This window comes from Nicotiana attenuata, chromosome 3 (genome assembly GCF_001879085.1).
Source record: "Nicotiana attenuata strain UT chromosome 3, NIATTr2, whole genome shotgun sequence".
NCBI lineage: Eukaryota > Viridiplantae > Streptophyta > Magnoliopsida > Solanales > Solanaceae > Nicotiana > Nicotiana attenuata.
Window position 1 is genome coordinate 9,845,727 of NC_031991.1, and position 22,990 is coordinate 9,868,716.

At 38.1% G+C, this 22,990-nt stretch overlaps 1 protein-coding gene across 2 annotated transcripts; it reads left to right on the forward strand.

Moving 5' to 3' along the window:
- On the forward strand, window positions 282–22,990 carry LOC109223292. Of its 2 annotated transcripts, none has more exons than XM_019387547.1 (13): window positions 282–867; window positions 4,582–4,659; window positions 14,964–15,121; window positions 15,931–16,006; window positions 16,618–16,685; window positions 18,411–18,666; window positions 19,203–19,334; window positions 19,441–19,547; window positions 19,657–19,710; window positions 19,819–19,902; window positions 20,063–20,226; window positions 21,522–21,685; window positions 22,618–22,990. In XM_019387547.1, the coding sequence occupies exons 1-12, from the start codon at window positions 543–545 to the stop codon at window positions 21,667–21,669; spliced, it is 1,650 nt and encodes a 549-aa protein (XP_019243092.1). In that variant the 5' UTR covers window positions 282–542; the 3' UTR covers window positions 21,670–21,685; window positions 22,618–22,990. The 2 variants fall into 2 exon arrangements, with proteins under 2 accessions (XP_019243092.1, XP_019243093.1); XM_019387548.1 differs by having other exon boundaries at window positions 19,206–19,334.

The window sequence follows — 22,990 nt, forward strand, 5'->3', positions numbered from 1 at the left end:
GTTTGGGTTCTTCTTGATTAGCCTTATATCCATATTATTGACTCCAAAACACTCCATAGTCTCTTCCTAACTTGGATTCGTTCTTGCAAAGCAAAAGAACACCAATTAGAGTATTTTGTTATCATTTTGCATTTAAAACAACAATAAAATACGGTTCATTTAGAGTGTAAATAGCATCTATATAGCCTACTATCATATATTAATACTAATTAAATAAAATTTTTCAAATAATAATTAAAAGTTGAAGTTCAATTGGCACTTAAGTTTGTTCATATGACCAACTTGCCGAGAGATCATACCCAAATGCAAAAAAAAAAAAAAAAAAAAAAAAAAAAAAAAAGGATGCAAATTTTCGTACAAACAATTTGGCATGAGAAAAAAATGAAACAGGGTGTCAAAGATCTCACATTCTCACACTCCATCACTGAGCTTCCATAGATTCTCCATTTTCATATCCTAATTCAAGAAATAAAATCCTTTTCCCCTTTCTTATCTTTCAACCCTTTTGATCTTTTCAACAAATTCCACTATTGATCTCCCAAATGTCAGCCTCTAATAAACCACCTTCCCGTGGTTTCTCATTCTTTAACATCACCGCCGGCATCGGCAGTGGCGGCGGCGGCGGCGTCACTGGCAGAAAATCCAATGCGACGATAGATCTACCACAACCCCAGCTTAAGCTGGAACCGGATAGAGAAGTGTATAGACCGGGTGATCCGGTAACCATTACTGTTGAAATCAAGAACCCGACTACTACTTGCTCTTTGCTTATTGAAAAACTTAGTTTTGAGATTAAAGGGATCGAGAAATTGGATACTCAATGGTTTTCAACTCCTAAACCTTCTCCTGATTCTAAGCAACGCAGAGGTTTGGTGTGCTTTCTGTATTTATTTACTCAAATTCCATTTTTGTTGTCTTTGTTTGGCCAAACTTAGTACTGTAGTTTTTAGGAGAAGAGTTGAAAATATTACTGTCCCAATATGTGTGATGCAGTTTCCTCTTTGTCTAAAGAGAGTGATACCTTTTTATACTTAAAACATAAGTTAACTTTAAATTTCACGTTTTAGTTAAGATGATTTATAGCTACACAAATACATGTGACTTGTTTTAGACCAATAATTTCAGAAGTGATTCATTCTTTCTTAAACTCCATGTACGGTCAAACAGTGCCACATATATTGGGACGGAGGAAGTATATAAGTTGTAGTTAAGAAATTAGCTGCTTACTTTGTCACAATCTATGTGATGCACTTTCTATTTTAGTTTGTCCAAAAAGAATGATATGTTACTATATTTATAAGCAATTTAACATTAAATTTCTCATTTTACCTTTGATGAGATGATTTATAGCCATACAAATATCTACAACTTGTTTTAGACCACAAGTTTCAAAAGTCTTTCTTTCTTAAACTTCGTGCTCAGTCAAATAATATCACATAAAATGGGATGTAATGAGTAATTAATATCAAAAATTCAGTTTGGTGCAAATCATATTAGTTAATTTGAATATGAACTGTTGATACTTGCTTGATATATAACACCACTCCCTCCGTGTCAACTTATGTGGCACCGTTTGACTGGGTACGGAGTTTAAGAAAGAAAGGAAGACGTTTGAAACTTGTGTCCTAACATAAGCCATTGACATTTGTGTGGCTAACAATCATCTCATTAAGGGTAACATAGGAATTTCAAAGTTATAATTATTTCTAAATATAGAAACGTGACATTCTTTTTGGGACATACTAAAAAGGAAGGTGTACCACATTATTGTGATGAGGGAGTATATAGTTATTGGAATGGATATTAATAAAATGGTTAGTTAGGGAGATAAAATTTCCATCTCTCTAGTGTTGTGTCAACCAAATCAAAATTTGCATAGTATTTCTGTTGATTTAAGAAACATTCCCGCAATCTGGGTTGATTCAATAATACAGAGTAACATAAGCCTCATGCATGATCAAGAGAAAGATAGACTCAAGGTCATAATGAAAGCTAGATTAGTTGGTCATGGAATAGTGAGATTTAGGGAGAGAAGCTTGGCCAGCTTTTCACTTGAGGATGAGTGTCACTGGAGCTATGAAGGAAATGAAGATTTGTTTTCACAGGGTCAAGAGAAGAGAGGGAGTGTAGAACATAATTCTTGGGAACCTTCCTTGTCAGATGTTCCAGTTTATAATTAGCAGACGGGAAGGGATCACAGGTGGAAGGTGCTATCGAATACTTCAGATGTATCTGTGGAACCAATTGCAATGTCTGATGTACATCTTGCTGTTGTTAGAAATAACAACAACTCATACTCGCCGGAATAGAATAAGATTATTTGGGCCAAAAAAATAAAAAGATCAAAGCTTTAGAAAATATTTTTGGAATCTCATTTGAAGGATTTTAGGAGAAGACTGGAAAATTTAACTGGAAGTAAGAAGGAACAGAAGTGGAATAAAACAAACAATGTGCAAACACCATCTAGAAGAGCAAGAATTTTGGCACCAAAGTGGAAATGGACTTCGAGTTCAGATACCTAAATGCTGTGAAGTTGATTGGAAAACAGAAGGAAAGGTTGGAAGGAAAAGGCAGAGGGGATACATCAGGCATTAAATACTCACCATCATCTCGCAATTCAAAATAATGTCGCAGAATACGCAGGGTCTAAATGATCCCCATAAAATGGTGTGAAGGCAGTGATAAAAAATTGGAGGCCGTATGTGTATTGCTTACCAGTTACAAGAAATCAAGATGGGTAGGCAATTGAACATGTGTCACGATTGTCTTTGAACTCAAGACTGGCAGCTAAGGGTTTTTCAATTTTATGGGACAAAAGGGGATGTCCCTAAATGAGGAGATCCTTTCATTATGGAGTTGTCCTGCCTTGTCCTACCTGCTCAAATGCTTGGGGAAGTTTTTTGGGTGGGTCTTGTCTGGAGTTCATAGGGAATGCACAACGATTATCTAATGCACTTCAGAAGATGTCAAATTTTTGAGATCGCATGGGATTTTTTATGCTGTTAGATTTGCAGAAGCGATGGTCATGTAACCGTGAATTCTCAGAATTTAAGTCCAATTGTGATGTTATTGGTTTACCAATGGTATGGTTAAATTAACGCGGAGAAAATAAAAGAGCCGCGTCTTGCATTAATAGGATAATATCTCTAGTAATTGGGAGGAGAACTTTCCTAGTTTGATTTAAGAAGTGAATATGTGGCTACAATAGGGGGGTTATTGGTGAAGAAATGGTGGTACTATTTCTCAGTCCAAGTGGTGCAAGATTTTGATTACCTGCAAAGCTTAAAAAGTTTAAAGAAAAGCTTGAAACTGTAGAAGATTCCGTGTTCTGGAAGGGACACTGACGTTGCAAATCTGATGCAAGAACTAAGTAAAGCTAAAGTTGTTTAAGAAAAACTAGAATCAAGATGGATATGTTGGATTGTATTCTTCTTCTTCTTTGTTTTTGGTGTAAATCTGAATACATAGATGATCCTGAGGGTAGTTTGGATGTACTAGGTTCCTTGTAAGAAGAACAAGCATGTAGGTTTTTTACTATTTTGGCGCTCTGATGTAACATCCTATTTTGGTTTCCAGCACAATCTTTATGCTGATGTCTTAATAAATATACAGAAACATGTTACCTAAAAAAAAAAACTAGAATCTAGGTAAAGACAGATTGGCTTCAAAGATGCTCTACCTTGGTCAGTACTGGAGCTAGATGGTAACTTCCAGAAATTGGATGCTGTCAAGGAACCAAGTTTTAGGCTTTCAAACGAGCACATCCAGAGGAGGAAGAAAATTTCTGAACACTTGTTTGGTAGGGAGCTTTGTAAAGTGTGTTGGCTCAACGAAAGCAATCAGAAACTGGGCTGCAGAGATATGGGGGTTAAACACAGATTGAAGGTGCCCCCTTTAGAAGGCACAGGATTTCCATCTGGTTTTTTAGCGAAGAAAAAGCAACTCAAGTTCTAAACAATGGACAACAGTTGATGGAGGGACGTTTTTGAAGCTGGAAAGGTAGTCTGAAGTGTCTGGCTGTGTAGACCATGTTGGACCACAAAATCTGGTCGGTGTACCAGTTCATACATGGTGCTTTGATTTTTCAAAGATAAATGTGGGCATTGTGGGTGCCATTATGTAAAGTTCTTCATCAGCTGATAAGGCACAATCCAAATTTATAAAGGACTAAAAGCAATATGCTACATTAGAGAAATGCTTTATTCCTGATTATCACAAAATTTCTTATAGCTAGTAGGATGAAATCATAGATCTTATAGAAAAGAAAAGTCTGTTTTTGCTCTTTTTCTTTTGATGAAGTAATAAAATCATTAAGGGCATCAAGCAGATGCAAAGCATTACATGGATGAACGAAAGAAACAAACAGTGAAGATTTGTCAGTTCTGATAACTAAAACTAGGCTATGACTAATGAACTGACAAAATCCAAAAAAACTTCTATTCCTCTCTAACCAGATGCACTAATAAATAGCTCCAGGGACCTTTTCTGTTTTTGCTCTGTTGTTATTAGTAAGAAAAATGTTCTTATATCTTGCTATGCTTTATGTGATACTTTTCATTGTTATGTTTTATACTCTGCCAGGTGAGTATGTTTTTATGGATAATGTGACTCCTGCATTAATTTCAAATCAGATTGTCTCAGCTGGTAGCTCCAGACAATGTAAGTTTAACCTTTAGCTTGACGTTATCCTCCTGTTTCTTACTCATTCTAATCATATACTGCTGCTGTTTCAATTTATATGACATAGTTTGACTCGACATGAAGTTTAAGAAAGAAAGGAAGACTTTTAGCATGTGTGATCTTAAACATGTCGTAGGATTTGTGTGGCAATAAAAACTTCCCTTTAAGGGTAAAATGGGAAGTTCAAAGTTCATCGTTTTCAGGTATAGAAATGTGTCATTATTCCAGAACGGGCTAATAAAAAAAATAGTATCACATAAACCGGAATAGAGGGAGTATATTGATATTCGTTTAGCTATCTGTTGTTTCTTTTAATGGAAACATATGCAAAGAATTTTGTATAAACATGCGAGCAGTGGGTTTAACCACAGTGCTATACTAGGTAATACAATAGAAATAAAATTTATGATGCTTTGTTGCGTGACATCAATACAAAAAAGAATGATATACTTTTTGTTTTCATAGTCAGTGTTTGCTTGCAAAACAGGGAAACTAAAAAAATATTCAATAAAATCTCAAGCGTTTGGTTGAAGATGATGATGAATTCATTAAGCTTTTTAGTTTGGTCTGAATGATGAAGCAGGGGTGTTTTTTTTGATGAAGTAATATGTTTTATTAAGAAGGCATCAAGAAGATGCAAAGTTACAAGATGATGATGTAATAAGGACTATACTTCGAATCATGTTGAAACCCTATGAAGTTGAAGGGAAATCAAGCAAAAAGCCTAGGACAGGGCTTATTTTAGCAAAACTAGAAATTCTTGAAAAGAACATGACAACGACAAGGCAAATACCATTAATCATTTGAATAACTCACATAGCTGAATTGCATGATGATAATGAGTATAAAATGTTACTGTCCGGAGTTACTGTATGTTGCATGATGAACATTATTTGTATATAAGTTTTACCTTTTCCCATTGACGCTTAGGTTCCTTCTTTACTGGGTTTTGGTTACCCAATTAAAATATCGTATTACCATCCAGCTTTATAGTTTATTGCAAAAATTGGGTATTACCAGGTGCTGCTCATGATCCTCCCAACACCGGGAGTACACTAGAATGTCGTCAATAAACACAATGACGAAAGAGTCGAGATAGGGCCAAAATACACTGTGCATCAAATGCATAAGTGCTGCTGGGGCGTTGGTCATCCCAAATGACATCATAAGGAACTCGTAATGACCATATGAGTCCTGAAAGTAGTCTTCGGGATATCTGGCTCCCGAATCTTCAACCGATGATAGCCTGAACACAAGTCAATCTTGGAAAACACTCTGGCACCCTGTAACTGATCAAATAGGTCATCAATACGAGTCAACGGATACCTGTTCTTCATCGTAACTTTGTTCAACTGGCGATAATCAAAGCACATAAGCCTGGAACCATCCTTTTTCTTCACAAACAAGACCGGAGCACCCCAAGGTCCACTGGGCCAAATGAAGCCCTTATCAAGCAATTCTTGTAATTGTTCCTTCAACTCAGGAAGAGCCATACGATATGGAGGAATAGAGATGGGCTGAGTGCCTGGCAACAAATCAATGCCAAAGTCGATATCTCTGTCGGGCGGCATGCCCGGAAGATCAGCTAGAAAGGGAAATCCCTCACTACTGGGACTGACTCAACTGTAGGGGTATCAATACTGACATCTCTCACATAAGCTAGATATGCGTCACATCCCTTCTCAACCATTCGTTGAGCTTTAAGAAATGAAATAACTTTGCTAGGAGTGTAATCTAAGGTACCCCTCCACTCTAACTGCGGTAAGCTTGGCATAGCCAGCGTCACGGTCTTGGCGTGACAATCAAGAATAGCATAATGGGGCGACAATCAGTCCATGCCCAAGATAATATCAAATTTACCATACTGAGCAATAATAAATCGGCTCTGGTCTCTAAACCACTAATAACAATCAAACACGACCGATAGACACTATGAACAACAATAGAATCTCCCACGGGTGTAGACACATGAACATGAGAACTCATAGAATCACGGGATACGCCCAAATACGAGGCAAAATAAGATGACACATAGGAATAAGCAGAGCCTGGATCAAATAAAACCGACGCATCTCTATGACAGACCAGAACAATACCTGTAATGACAAGAGTCTGAAGCAACTGCCTCTGTACGAACAGGAAGGGCATAGTATGTGGCCTGGCCTCCCTTCTAGGCGGCCTCTACCTCCCCCGACCTCCACCTCGAGCTGGCTGAGCAGGTGGAGTAGTGACTAGTGTTGTAACCATAGCCTGAGGACCCGGTGGAGCACGCGATGCCTGAGAAGTCTGTGGAGGTGCACCCCTCCTAAGTCTGGGACAATCCCTCACTATATGGCGAGTGTCGCCACACTCAAAACAAGCTTTGGGAGGTCGTAGCTGCTGTGGCTAGGTCTGCTGGACTGACCGCTAAAAGCACCCCGTGCAGGAGGCGCACTAGATACTGGCGGTGCATAGTAAGGCTCCTGGGCCTAGAAGTAGCCGGAATACCACTGGCGGCTGGAAGAGCTGAATGAACAGGGCGACTCACATAGCCCCTACCATGTCGAACTGCAGCTGGGGCATGAGCACCAGAATAAGAACCAGTCTCTCGAGACCTCTTGGCCTCCCTCTCCTCTCTCTCGAGCAAGCATGCCCTCCACTCTCCTAGTAATACTCACAACCCGCTGATACGAGATATCCATCTCTAACTCCCGGGCCATGCTAGTCCTGATGCTAGGATGGAGCCCCTCAATAAACCGACAGACCCTCTCTCGAACCGTAGAAACCAAGGCCGTTGCATGTCTAGCCAAATCACTGAAACGAACTGTATACTCTGACACAATCATAGCACCCTGGCGCAACTGCTCAAACCGGCGCGCCATGCATCTCTGAGGCTCTAGGGAACATATTCCCTCAAAAACATATTCGAGAACTGAGTCCATGTAAGTGAAGCTACCTCAGTCGGACTGTCCAACTCATAAGCACGCCACCACTGATAGGTTGCTCCTCTGAGCTGAAACGCAGTGAAATAAACCCCACTCGACTCCCCTATGCCCATAGTACGGAGGATACGGTGGCACTCCTCAAGAAAACCTTGAGCATCCTCTGTCGCCAATCCACTGAAAGTAAGAGGGTGGTACTTCTTGTACCTCTCGAGCCTACGCTGCTCCTCCTAAGAAACAACTGCCCTACCCTCGGGCTGAACTGGGGCTACAGGTGGCACTGGTATAACTTCTGGAATCTGATCGACTTGAACCCGCTGTTCTGGGGTGCGGGCGGCGGGAGTCTGTGCTCCTCCCTTGGCCTGAGATGTAGCTGCAGCAAGGGGAATCAACCCTGCCTAAGCTAAAGTGGTGTACATGCTCATGAATTTGGCAAGGGTCTCCTGGAGAGCTGGAGTAGTAGTAGCAGTATGCGTATCAGACGCCTGGGCTCCGGCTGGAGCTACTGGTGGCTCCTCTGTAGCGGCTCGTGCGGGTGCTCTAGCTGCACCACGTGGACGTCCTCGGCCTCTACCCCTGCCTTTGGCGGATCTAGCAGGGGGCGCAGGTGCCTGGTCATCTGATCCGGCTGTACGTGTCCTCACCATCTGTGAGAGAATAGAAGACAAAAGTTTAGAATTTCGAAGTTAACAATTTCGCACGACAAGGAAATCAAAGAAGTAAAATTTTCCTAACAGTTCCATAGCCTCCCGAAGATAAGTACAAACATCTCCATACCAATCCGCGAGACTCTACTAAACCTGTTTGTGACTCACGACACCTATGAACCTAGAGCTCTGATACCAACTTGTCACAACCCAAATCCTCCCTCCGTGAGATGTCGTGATGACACCTAGTCTCTACGACTAGGTAAGCCTAACATTTGCGGAATAATGAAATGAAAACATAAAAGTAACAATTAATTGCAACAGATAATTTACAACTGATATAAGTGCCGTTCGGCATATACAATAACCACTCTCGAATATGCACAAGTCTCCCAAGACCCAGAACACCGTAAGTCACAAGCTTTTTAAGAATTTCTAACTGTTCTATACACCGGTGTTTAAAGAAGTAAAGGAAAAATCAACATAAGGGAATAGAGGGGGACTCCGAGGTCTGCGGACGCGGGCGGATGTACCTTGAAGTCTCCGGAACAGCATCAGCTGTGCAACTAAAAGCGAGGGTGGTAGGAGGTACCTGGATCTGCACACGAAAACATGTGCATAAGAGTAGCATGAGTACACCACAACAGTACCCAGTAAGTGCCAAGCCTAACCTCGGTCGAGTAGTGACGAGGCCAGGTCAGGGCCCTACTGGTATATATATATATATATATATATATATATATATATATATATATATATAAAATAAGATGGAACAAAATATCGCAGTAAAATAAAGATTTAAATTTAACCAGAAGGAAATCACAGAAGGATAACAGTGTAGTACACAAAAATAGCAACAGGGGATCTCTCGAGATACCGTCTTGTAGTCCAAAACGTAAATGTGCAGGGGGATCTCCCGGAATACCGTTCCGTAGTCCTAAAGTAAATATGCAAGGGGATCTCCCGGGATATCGTCTCATAGTCCCAAAGTAAATATGCAAGGGATCTCCCGAGATACCACCCCATGTCCCAAAATAAATATGCAGGGGATCTCCCGTTGTACCGTTCCGTAGTCCCAAAGTAAATACGCAGCTCAAACAATGGAAATAACAGTTACAACAGAGATCCTACAGTTTAGACCAAGTACAAGTCAAGAGAAAAGCAGGAAAATCCACTAAGCATGCTGCACAGAGTTTAGATAAGCATTTAAGACACGTAGACATGCTATTCTAAGCTAAACATGATAATTACACATGCTGGTATAACTCAAATAAGAAGAAAACAGGTTATTACTCAGTAAAAATCGGATATTACAACAAATAGCTCGTGTACGTACTCGTCACCTCACGTACATGACGCTCACATATCAAAACAGTACCAATCCTAAGGGGAGTTCCACACAAGGTTAGGCAAGCCACCTACCTCGAACCAAGCTCAATCACTCGATAACAATGCCTTCACGAATATCCGACTCCAAATGGCCCAAATCTAGCCAAAAGCAATTACATACGGTAAATATAACTATAAGAAACTAATCTAACTAATGAAATCAAGGCTTAAGCAAGAAATTAGAAAATCGCCCCCAAAAGTCGACCCGGGCCCACGTCTTGGAATAGGGTAAAAGTCACAAAACATGAACACCCATTCACTCACGAGTTCACTCGTACCAAAATTATCCAAATCCGATGTCAAAATCCTAATTAAAACCCAAAATCTTAGTTGCAGAACTTCTTCCCATTTTCCCCAAATTTTCAACCCAAATACGAAATTAAGCGATGAAATTAATGATAGATTAGTGGGATATAACCAAAATCAAATGTAGAATCATTACCCAATCGATGTCTCTGAAAATCCCTCAAAATCTCGTCCAAATTCGAGCTCCCAAACTCAAGTTTTGATAAAAATGGCCAAACCCTCGTTTTTGAAATTTTATATTCTGCCCAGATAATTCCTTCTTCGCGAACGCGGTCAAACCCTCGCGTTCGCATTGAACAAAAATCCACTGACCAAACTTTCCCTTTCGCGAACGCGGCTGACCATTCGCGAACGCGTAGGTTCCACTGCCTACTACTTCGCGAACGCGGTCCACACTACGCGAACGCGTAGAACAATTCTTTGGGGTCCCCAGCTGCTCCACTTCCTCTACGCGAGCGCGTTGTCCTTCACGCGTTCGCGATGCACTGACGATCAAACCTTCGCGAGCGCGTCCCTATCTTCGCGAACGCGAAAAACAACTTCAGCTGGCCTACCAGATGCCTTACGCGAACGCGAGACCTCTCTCGCGAACGCGATGAAGAAAAGCTTGCAACAACAATACCAGATTTTCTGCAATTTTCCCAAGTCCAAAAATGATCCGTTGAGCATCCGAAACACACCCGAGGACCCCGGGACCTCAACCAAACATACCAACAAGTCCTAAAACACCATACGAACTTAGTCGAGTCCTCAAATCACATCAAACAACGCTAAAAACACGAATCACCCTCCAATCCAAACTTAATGAACTTGAAACTTCAAATTTCCACAACCGATGCCGAAATCTATCAAATCACGTCCAATTGATCTCAAATTTTGCACACAAGTCATATTCAATATTACGGGCCTACTCCAACTTCCGAAATCAGAATCCGACCCCGATATCAAAAAGTCCACTACCGGTCAAAGTCTCCAAAAATTTAACTTTCGCCATTTCAAGCCTAAATCAGCTACAAACCTCCAAAACACAATCCGGACACGCCTTTAAGTCCAAAATCACCCAACGGAGCGAACAGAACCGACTTAACTCCATTCCGGAGTCGTCTTCACACAGTTCCGATTACGGTCAAAATCCTGAGGTTTAAGCTTCCGTTTTAGTGACTAAGTGTCCCAAAACACTCCGAAACCAAAAACAAAACCTCCCGGCAAGTCACATAAACAGAAACAAATACGGGGGAAGCAGTAAATAGGGGATCGGAGCTATAACTCTCAAAACGACCGGCAGGGTCGTTACCATAACTTTCAGTTTGTCTTAAAAATAAAGCGACGCAGCGACGCTCCAGTTGTCTTTATTAATCCAGATTTGTTTTTGTGAAAATTCAATTTGAACACACTCAACTCCGAACCATCAAAGTCTCTTTGACTTACTCCCTTTGGTATAGTTACCTGATATGACTTATAAAAAATTGTAGTTGCACGATATTCATTTTATTTTGGAACGTTTCACATCATTAATACTATTTAATTAACAAGACTACTTTATAAAACCTTCACAAGTTTCAAGAGTTTAAACTCATTCGACTATTTTAACTTAAACTTTGATGAAATGTTGTTCTATCAAAGCTAACATAGCACCTTATCTTTCTGTTATTTCTTTGATGATATACAAGTCAATTGACATCTTGAACTCGTTGACCAATAAAATAATGTCACGTAAATTGGGACGTAGGGAGTAGTTACAATTTTGAACTCAATGGTTTCAAAGGCACAGTTTTGATTTACCTTTAACTAATCTGGGTCTCAAATCTGGTAAAAGAATCTATTCACTAAGTTGAGTTGTAGCAACATTTGGCTTTTAACCTCTTCCCAAGAAATTAATACTCCCTCCTTCCCAATTTATGTGAAGGTATTTGACTGGACACGATTTAAGAAATTAAAGAAGACTTAACCAAATACATGCAAAGTACCAATATCCTTTAAATGAGTTGCAGGAGAGTTCCTCATGTCTTTTCAGTTTAAATAAGGTGGTAAAGGTCCCAATTACTCATGTCATTAATGGTAAATCGGGGATGTTAAGGTTATGTAGTTTCGAAAAACAAGAAATGTGTCATTTTTTTTGGAATATATTAAAAGAGAAAGCGTGTCACTTAAAATTGGAGAGAGGGAGTATAAGATATTCAGTAGTCTGCCCTTTATGATCTTAAAAAGAAGAAACCTCTGTCTGTTTGAGATTTCACCTTTCTATTATTGGGTATGCCATGTTTAATTGGAACATGTAAGTTCTCAACTAGTGTTGCTATATTTGTTTTTATATGTCTTACAGGATTTACAATCTCTAGAGTTCATGCGAATTTTGTGAAGAATTCAATCACAATGGAGCAAAAGATCCATATAGGTTCTAAGTTTGCAAGTACTTTTGTGATATATGTATATCGAAAATGTAGAGCACCTCTACAGTTAGAAAACCCTTAATTTATCTTAGAAGACAAATTACTGAGTATTGGAATTAAACAGTTCAAAACAGAACAGAATGGATATTCAGGATATATGTAGCCCAACTTGTTTGTGATTGAGGTGTAACAATTGTTTTGTCGTTGTACTAATTTTTAGTGGTTAAATCTTCAGTCTTCTATCAAAGAAGGAAAAAAAGAACTTTATCATCGTGAGGACAGGGAAACACTTCCATATGAACTCTTTTTTCTTTTCTTTTTGATAAGCAATACAAGGAACTTAATGGTCAGAAACTGTATGATAATTATGAAAGCTAAAGTCTGAGTTTCAATGAGACGCGTCAAATAGACCTTGAAAAGACTGTAACTTTGAACAAATAAGTGTATAAATAAATCATACTAACTAGCCAAGGATGTGGTTAATGGTTAATCCGGTAATGAAGGTGGAGTCGACCTGAGACCAAGGTTCAAATCATAGCAGAGATAAAAAAAATGCTAGGTGATTTCTTTCCATCCGTCTAAGCCTTGTTGGACATAAAGGGTGTTTGGATTGGCTTAAAAGCTGGTTTGAAATGCGTCAAATAGACCTTGAAAAGACTAACTTTGAACAAATAAATGTGTAAATAAGTCATACTAACTACCCAAGGATGTGCTTAATGGTCAATCCGTTAATGCAGGTGGAGTAGACCATGAGACCAAGGTTCAAATCATAGCAGAGGTAAAAAAAAATGCTAGGTGATTTTTTTTCATCCGTCTATGCGTTGTTGGACATAGAGGGTGTTTGGATTGTCTTAAAAGCTGGTCAAACCAGCTTAAAAGTGCTTTTGGGCTTGTTTTGGTGTTTGACAAACTTTTTTCTGTTAAGCCAAGTGCTTTTAAACTAAAATAACTCAAAACAAGCCAAAAACTATAAGTTGGTCCATCCCAAGTTATTGCTTTTTGGCTTAAAAGTACTTGGGGTTTGACCAAATAAATTACAGGTTTATCCCTTATCTTTCTTCTTCTCCACTTATCTCTCCGACGATAGATAATGATTATACTTGTCATTGCCGCAATTACTATCACATCGAGTGCTCCATTTTGTGAAGCTTTCTCCAACTTCTTGGAATGACTATCCGCAATATCTCTAGTAATGTACATCATCCTTCAATATATTTGAACACCATATCCTAGCTTCTGATTCAACTTTAATTGATTTTGGCTTCTCACCATTCCATTACCTTTTTTTGAGTCATTTAATAAAAGTAATTATCTGATCAAAGGGAAAAGAAACATCTAATCAATAAAATTAATTTTATCTAATAAATTTTGTAACGTGAAATAAAATGCAACCTAAATTGACTTGTACTGAAATTAAAATTAGTACAATATCTTTAGAATCAAAATTTTGCAGGAATCAATTCATTTTTGGTGTTGACAGCTTTAAGGGAATTTTGGTCATTTTAATAAAATTAGTGCTTATCAGCACTTTTTCACCAAGCACATCAACTGCTTATTTTCAACTTCAACGCTTCTAACCAAACACGTAACTGCTTTTTAAATTCAGTCCCAACACTACAAAAATGCTTTTAAGCCCAAGTGCTTAAAAGCTAATCCAAATGGGCTCACGGTTACCTGATACGTGAATCGGTAGGAGGTGTTGAAGATATAATCAAGTAAATAAATATGTACTTTCTTTGACAATTTAAATTTTCGATGAGGTGATCAAACAAATCAACATGGCATTAGAGCAATCAGAGGTCGTGGGTTTAAGTCTCACCGCCCATTATCATAAAGAATTTTCACGTGTTTGACCATGAAAAATAATCATGCACGCTTGTGAGGGAGTGTGTTGATGACATAGTGAATTTTCACGTGTTTGACCCATGAAAAATATTCAGGCATGCTAGTGAGGGAGTGTGTTGATGACTTAATTAAGTATGTGTTCTCTCTTACAATTTAAGCGTTTAGATGAGGTGGTCGCACATTCAACCAGAAGTAACAGGTAATTTGGTGAATTAGGTGAAGTGCACGCAAATTGGTCTGGAACAGACCATCATTATAAAAAGAAAGCCGTACTAACCAAAGACAAGACGTATACAAAGTGGAAGAATTAATTGGGGAAATACCGAAATTATCCCTAGAAGGTCCGTGCCATTTGTATAAATCTTTGTTGAATAACTTAGGGATTTACATGGCGTTTCACGAGATACATGTTTTTTCGTGCACTTTTCACATGCCAAATTACATTGGCTTGATGCCGACCCCCTGGTGGTTAGGTTCTTCAATTTTTACTTAGATGTACAGGTTAAACCTGTATTGCAAAACAAAGTGGATTGGCAGAGAATAGCCCAGGCCTCATTTTCTGGGAATAACTTAGCTGTTATATAGGTAATAATTGATGTGATTGCATCTTGTATTTATGCGCAACCGGTGTCTATTTTATGTTCAGTGATCCGAAGATTTTGTTCATTTGTGGGGCGGACCCCTAACAAAGTGTTCAACTTAAAAAATGCTCCGAACAGTACTTCTTTTAAGGCATTCTCCTTGTTTTGACATGAATAAAGAAAGGATGTGCTTTTATTTTGCAGTTATGGTACGAACAATTCTACCAAGCACCATACCACCATCATACAGGGGTGCAACCATTCGTTACCTTTACTATGTTAGAAGTATTTTATCTGGACAATACTTGCTGATGGAAAATGGTCACTTCCGTGAAGAATCTATACGAGATCTTGATGAGCTGGTTAGTTCTTTGCTGTTCTGTTCATCATTCATTTATACTTACCATCCTTGTTTGATTTGATTTTCATATTTTGTCAGCTTTCAGGAGCATTACCCTGCTCTTTTGTGGCATGCTCTTGTAATTGCATGTCTGACTTTTCTGCGTCTTTCTCATAGTCATCCCAGCTTTTCCAGAGCACTATGTGGTCATGTGCTTTACTGTTTAACCATTTTTCATGTTTCTGACAGCTCTACGACCTTTTGGTCAGCAGCTTGTCAATCTTGAATTAATTAAGAATGCAACTGTGTTACTGTTTACATTGATGTGCATTGTGCTTTGTTTTCAGTTTCTTCTACCTCTGGTAATAAATCAGAACGGAACTAAGAGAAGGTGATCTTATCTTAAGCTTCTGTTTCATCTGTATGCAAACCAATATCTAGAAAAATCATATTCAATTGTGGAAAAGAAAAGGAAAACCGCTGTCCACCTGAAATAGGAATAATACATTTAATCATTTAATACGAAAATTTTATTGCTTATAATGTATCCGTTAGCGAAACGATATAGAGAAAAGTGCTACAACTCCCAAATTTTTCTCTGATTCTTCTTCTTTTCGAAGAAAAAGAGGATTTGATAAATGTATATTCCTCTATATTCCACTCACGGAAGATGTTAAGGCTTAAGTTTTAGTATCAATACAGATGTGCAATAAAGCCTGAGTGCTGATAGTAATATATTCTTACCATTTCAACAAAAAAGGTGCAATAACTGTGCATAAGTTTTTTTTCTGCTTTTGGATTCTACTATTTTCTGAATCTCAACCCGTGCAGGAAACGAGAATACCACTGCAAATATGGGTAACTCAGAAGAGTAATGGCCTGAAAAGTGAAGAAGGCCGCACTTGTGGTAATATTTTCTTGCTTTAAACTTTGAAACTTATATCATCTGTTCTCTGGTTCGTGATTTAGCTGTTGAATTTTGCGTAGAAAGCTTTAAGTCTAACATCCTGATGAGGTCATTGTTTCGTTGCAAGATATCTTCAATAACACGGGAATATCTGGGGGTAGCTAAAACGATAGAGACAAGAAACAAAGTCGGAATATTTGGTTCCTTTGAGGAGCCATAATATATCCTTGTACTGTTGCATACATGGTTACTACATTATAATTGAAATCGTAGAATACCTACGAGCCCCTTCAAGAAAAACGCTGTTTTACTAGTATTATATAAGGACTTTTCTGAAATCTGTTTATCTGGCGGGACTTTCTTTTCCTCTGACCAATCTTAAATAATCCTACTGTGATGACAAGTCAAATGATGTATGACTATACTTAATTTGAATTACCTAACATGATATGCTGAAATAATCATTTTTTTAAGTTTGTGTAAATGTTTTTTCGTTCTTTTCTTTCTTGGTTTTTCAGTTCTGAAAATTCCACTCTAATTATGTATTTTGGGGAATACTTATTTTTACTTTAACCAGTGGCATGATCACATTATGCTTTTCGATTTAACAGGGATTGTTCCTGCTTCAACTCTGCCTCTGGATGTTTACTGGAAAGAGATGGATGCAGATTCTGATTGGGTAAACCATTCTGTTGCCAGTTATCTTTGTTATTCAGTAGGCTTCTTGTGATTAAAGAAAGAAATATTGACTGTATAAGGATTCACTAGAATTTGAAAAGATATAAAATTAGAAAAGATGGTTCAATTTGTAAAAGATGATATTCCAGGGAATATTACTACAAGAACAACTACGAACAGACCCAAATGTTTCCAGGGAATCGTTGACCTGAGTATTTTCATCCTTTTTTCATTCTTCTCCTCCGTTCCAATACTACTACAACAACAACTACGGCTCTGTCCCGAACAAGTTGAGGTCAGCTATATGAATCTTCACCATGTTAGTCCATTTAAATCATCTCATACAACTAAACTTGAATAGCCTAATGTCCTTCCCCCAGGCTATTGCTAGCCATCCTTAGGCATATATTCACTTTCATTGTAACTTTTATTCGCTTTGTCTCTCTCTATGATGGTATGTAGTGTGTTTAGTGCTCTCTTTTTCTTTTCTTTTCTTTTGGGGGGTTTGTGTGTTTCTAGAAACTCCTATCTCCAAGTCACCTATAATGGCGAAGACAAACATATAGTGAGAACTTTGCTTCTACTCTCCTAAAGCTACGAGGCATGCAAGTGAAGAAGAGGACTTTTTGAATCTTCTGCATTTCTTCGTCTTTTTAAATAATAAAAAAGAATTTTTATTAAAATAGATTAAGAATACAGAGAAGAGGACTGTCAGGCTAGGAAAAAAATAAATTACAAATTTGGAGCTCTTCAGTCTTGTTATTTGACTGCGAGGTTTTATCGGATTTTGTTGCACTGTCTAAATATCAGGCAATTTGCCAGGACTAGAACCCCTTGACGCCATCGGCCCTCCTAGAAATGATTAATTCAATTAAAACATTTTTTACCAATAGAGTTCAAATTAGGAGGATAACTGAAACAAAACTTGCTTTGTTCAGCATGTGTCCCAACATTATAGCAGTCAACAGATCTAGCATTAACACTCTAGAAGTAGATTTACTTAGATTTGGTTAGCCGTTATCATTTAGGAATAGAGCAAGGTCCGGTATTGCATGAAATGTTAGAAGATTAAATGAAAGAATGGAAATGGTGGCCTTTTAATTTCCTGGAGACTTCAGAATCTCAATATCCGCTATGTCGTGGATGTACACCACGAAGAATGGATGAGAGAGGAAAATCTTTCTTCTTCCAAATTGTACTTGCCAAGAGAAAACAGTGTTAGATTCTTGACAAGCAGACCCCTCTTTAGTTCCTTCTTCTTTTTTTTCTTTGGAGAAGGTAACATATACCAGTATATTAATAAATCTTCAGCACAAAACTTATGCTGGAAGCCAAAAAGATGTTTACATGAAAATAAAAAAAGCACAAAAATTACAATCCTTGCTCTTCTTACAAGGAATCTAAGACTTTTAGATTGATTCTAGATCAACACTATATTCTGTTTTGCACCAAAAACAAAAAAGAAGAATACAATTCATCTTAATCTTCTGAATAGGGCTGATTGTATCCTCAAAGCGTCTTGAATTCCTTCTTTTTGGCAATTCCCTCTCTTTATTTTGTTCTGCTTCTTCTTGTTTCCTGTTTCTTTTTCCCTGGCGGGATTTGATTATGCCAATGCAGCACTTTTAGTTAGTAGTTTATTGTAGGATAATCAAAGAGATACGAGAACAAAGAGGTTAACTGGATAGAACTTGTTGAGTTGTTGACGAGATTTTGTGTTCTGCAGGCTAAAATAAATGAAACTTTTGATGGTGTGGAAGAAGGATATGAAAGTTCTAGGGATGAAGTCTCATCAGTTTCCTCCTATAATCCCATGAAAGATAATATACACCGAACATTTGGAAGTTCATTATCCTTGCAGTCTTCCTTAGCAAGGTCTTCAAGCAAAGATCTTCCACATCTTGAAGGACGGTCGAGCATATCTTCACAACTGGCACTTCCACAGATAGCTGTGGCTGATGTCTTGTATGATTCTAATGGGGGTAAGACGAACACACACATATCTACATGCATATGAAGCGTCGCTTACCACTGAATTGGTTTCAGAGAATATCACTAGTCTTAGAAAATTTATTCTCCCTCTGTCCCATTTTATGTGAAGGAGTTTGACTGGCCATAGAGTTTAATAAAACTTTTGACACATAAGCTAAATATATGCGAAGTACCAAAATTGCCCTTACTACCAATAATCTCCCTAGTAAAAGAATGAACTTTTATATCAACTGGGTCCAAACAAGTAATGTCATTAAGGGTAAAGTTTGGATGCTAATTTTAAATAGTTTACAAATAGGAAGGTGTCGTTCTTTTTTGGACAGACTAAAAAGGAAAGTGTCACATACAATGGGATGGTTGGAGTATGTGTTTTCATGGTCCAATAGGTATCTTCGAGGAAATTGGCTTTTCTATTTCTATGCCTTTTTTTAACAAAATGGAAATGTTACAATTCCTCTTAGTCAAGCTGACAGTTTTATCTTATTTTAAGCAAAAAAGAACTGAGTATTTTATTTTTTTCTTCCAGCAGATGTTTTGTCCCCCAGCAAGTCTTCTTCTTACGTCTCTCCAAGTCAACAGCTGAAAAATACCAAATCCTTTTCCAAATATGATGATTCAACAGTACCTTCTGTCTCAGGCATGGGTGAATCTGGAGCATGTAAATCAAGCTTGCACTCAGATCTAAATATCTAGTATTTGTTCCCTCCATATACTCTTTAAGTGATAAATCCTTGATGATAATCGTTTACCAACATTTACTGCAGCAGAAGGGTTTATTCGAGGGAGGTCTTACAACATCAGACTGGATGACCAAGTGCTTCTAAGGTTTTCTCCAAAAAATTCTGAGTCGACTTATTACTTCAGTGATATGGTAATTGTATTATTCAGTGTATTGGTCCTTCCATGTTAGTGCTATCACTAATGCCTATTTGCATCAGACTGGCTGGAACCATTACCTGTTTTTCATTTTTTTGCAACAGATAGGTGGAACCCTGACCTTTTTTCATGAAGAGGGTTCTAGAAGATGCCTTGAGGTAGTCTTATATATCAAAATACATGCTTGGAATAAGCCTTAGACATATGGATTATTATCAGTTTATTGTGCGCTCTGGAGTTTATTGGTCCTTTTTGTTGCCTTCTAGCTTTTAATAACACTGGAGATGACCGAGACTATAAGCCGACGGTTTGTACATCCTTCACGGAGACATGCTCCTTCTATTACTAAGGTATTCTTTAAGTGATAGTATTATACCTGTTGATGATTCTTTACTACTCTTTGCATTTGATAAAGCAGAAGTGTTTTGACGGATTTTATCTGGAAAGAGATAAACGTTTGAGCCCCCCTTCATTTGGTGATTAGTAACCAAAGCATTTTGAATTATGCAGGTTCATAGTGATCATCACGAAGTGGTTGCTGATTTAATTCAGACAAGCTTTATTTTTTCCATTCCGATGGATGGTCCTATGTCTTTTTCCACTCATTATGTCTCTGTACAATGGGCTCTTCGATTTGAATTCTTTACCACTCCCAAGAATGTTGACTTGTCAAGGTATGACCATTTTTTCACGTAACAGGAATGTTTTGCTGGATTGATAACATTGCATGAGTCATTGATTAAAGACTGGAGTTCTGTTTTGAGAGGGTGCAGATAAAGAGTAAAGCACATAGCAGAACAGTAATCATACAAAAGAGGCTTGTAGACTTGCTAAAAAGCTGAAAAAAGATCATGAACAATCAAAAGGGTCTAGAAGTATATCTGCTCTTGAACTACTTAAATGGCCTCTTATTTCCACCAAATATAAGGGATATGAGAAATTTGCCAGTGATTTTGTGCACAAAATTATTCTGATTCCACCTTTTATTTCTTTCATGCTTGAGAATCCATGTAGAATATGTGAGCTGTTGAATCAAATTGCAGACTATTAGTTATGTACTACTGATCTCCATTTTAATCAAGGTAAATCGTGAAGAGGTTAAAGGCTCAATTGTCCATGGCTTAACCCTTCCGAATAAACAGATGCCAAATTCTCTAGGAAACTCACATGGAGAAGAATATTTTTATCACTTCTTCCTACAAACGTAAGTAGCACTGAGTGTCCAATCTTGTACCTCTTTTCTTAATATCATTTGAGGTAATGGTTCATGAACCAGTGCCCAGCAAATGAAAAATTGATCATGATGATGGTCTCCATCTTTTGACAATTATCCTAGGATATTGAGTATTGCTAGGATGGGTGTTAAGTTAGAACCTTTAACAGGAAATACTCTCTTGTTGTCAGTAAAAAGGGCAGCCCGGTGCACTAAGCTCCTGCTATGCGCGGGGTTCAGGGAAGGGCCAGACACAAGGATCTATTGTATGCAGCCTTACCCTGTATTTGTGCAAGAGGTTGTTTTCATGGCTCGAACCCGTGACCTCCTGGTAACATGGCAACAACTTTACCGGTCACGCCAAGGCTCCCCTTCACTCTCTTGCTATCAGTATCTAAATTAAAGTGGATAATCAAAGACACCTTGAGATTCTACATGATTAAACTTACAATCTCTATGTCAAAGTGGGAACTCTCTTGACATAATTATTTCTAGTGAATCACGGAAGGTTGAAGCATGCTCTTAGTTATATGGTAATGAAAGGAATTTATATGGTCTAATCAAATGCACCATAGTTGTAATCTTGACGTGCTCTTCTCCCCTCTTCGTTCGCCATGTCCTGATTCATCCGTGCAATGTCTACCTGATTTTGTTTGTAGATTTTCCGTCGTACTTTGGTATTTGTTCCTTGAATTCACTAAATTCTCAAATTTATCCCTCTTTGTTTCTGAAAGTGTTTCATGTATGGCATATCAGATATGAGCATCCTCTTTTGGTAGAGGGTAGAGAGAAGTGTGAGTGGGTACTTCCAATAACTGTGCATGCACCTCCTGGAGGAGCTGCTGCAGCTCAGACACGAAATGACAAATCGTTCTCTTTGGAACCCCTATGGGTCCACACATAAAGGTCCACACATAAAGGTAAATGGAATTCTCATTTTCTAATCTAGCTGTTTTAACTTCTGACTGATATGTACTTTGTGAGATGTTGTTTGTTCTTGGTTTCTCTTTTCCACTGTCTGATGTACGCATACTCGTATTCACCTGGAAGATATGATATAGTCATAGTTTTCTTGATCAACAAATGTACGTGTAGTTTCATATAGCCATTAAGCTGATTGTTTTATGCCATTTAGGGAAATATTGTGCTAATTGCTCTGAAAATTGAGAAAAATGAGCAGTTTTGCTCCTCTATGTTGCTTGACACGCGTAATGTTTTAACTTCTGAATGGTGTCATTTACCTTGGGATGTTTGTAAGCATTATGATTATATGCTGGGGAATAGTTTTCAGGTCCCTTTAATAACCATTGATCTGAGCGTTACTTTTAAAGACATCTGGGCATTTTGTACCCTTCCCTTGTTTTTGACAGGTGAGGTAATTACATATTCTGGTAAATCTTGAGACCTAATCTTCCGAGATGAAGTATTTACGCGGATTTGACACTCCTAATTTTAGCACCTTATATCCTTGAAGTCAACTTGATCTTGTTAGACATCAAGGTCTTCGGTGCCAACATAGTATATGTTACCATCATCTTTATTTATTCACGCTTTCTTTGTTTAGTTATTGTGTACACGAATAAGTTTTCTCTCTATTTTCTTCATTCTCTCCTCCTACTTTCCACATATCTCATCTTAGTCATTTTTTGGACGGTTAGATGTCGCAAATGCTAGACTACAGTTGAACTAAATCGTCATTACAAGAATGCATTTGTTTTGCTAATCTCGTTAGAGACAGCAACTATGTTCTATCATGTCTGGAGAAGTGGGATTCACTCGATTATGTTTAGCCATTTTTTGCAAATCTCTTCTGCAATTAATATTAAAACACTTTTTCCTTTGAATCTTATAGGTATACACAATGCTGGAAGTTAAAATGCATGGCTCCACAACTGTTGAGAGAAAGCAACCCCTGGAACTTGTGTACCAGGTTCTGTCAAAAAGAGTGATGGGTGACTGAGATTCAGTATTATTGTATTTTATTCATCAGTAGATATTTCCCAATTCCAATCTTTGGTTCTCTTTCATATCATTTTTATGTGATCAGAAATATTCTTTACCTTTTATATTTTCTTTGATCATATTCTTAGAGAAGATTTTGTTCCGGGAATCATTATGTTGAATGGCATGTATATGATTAGAAGAGTCCTGTGAGGCAGGATAATATAAATACCATGCAAATTAATATGACAAACAGTATATTAAAATTTCTGATTCATGGATTA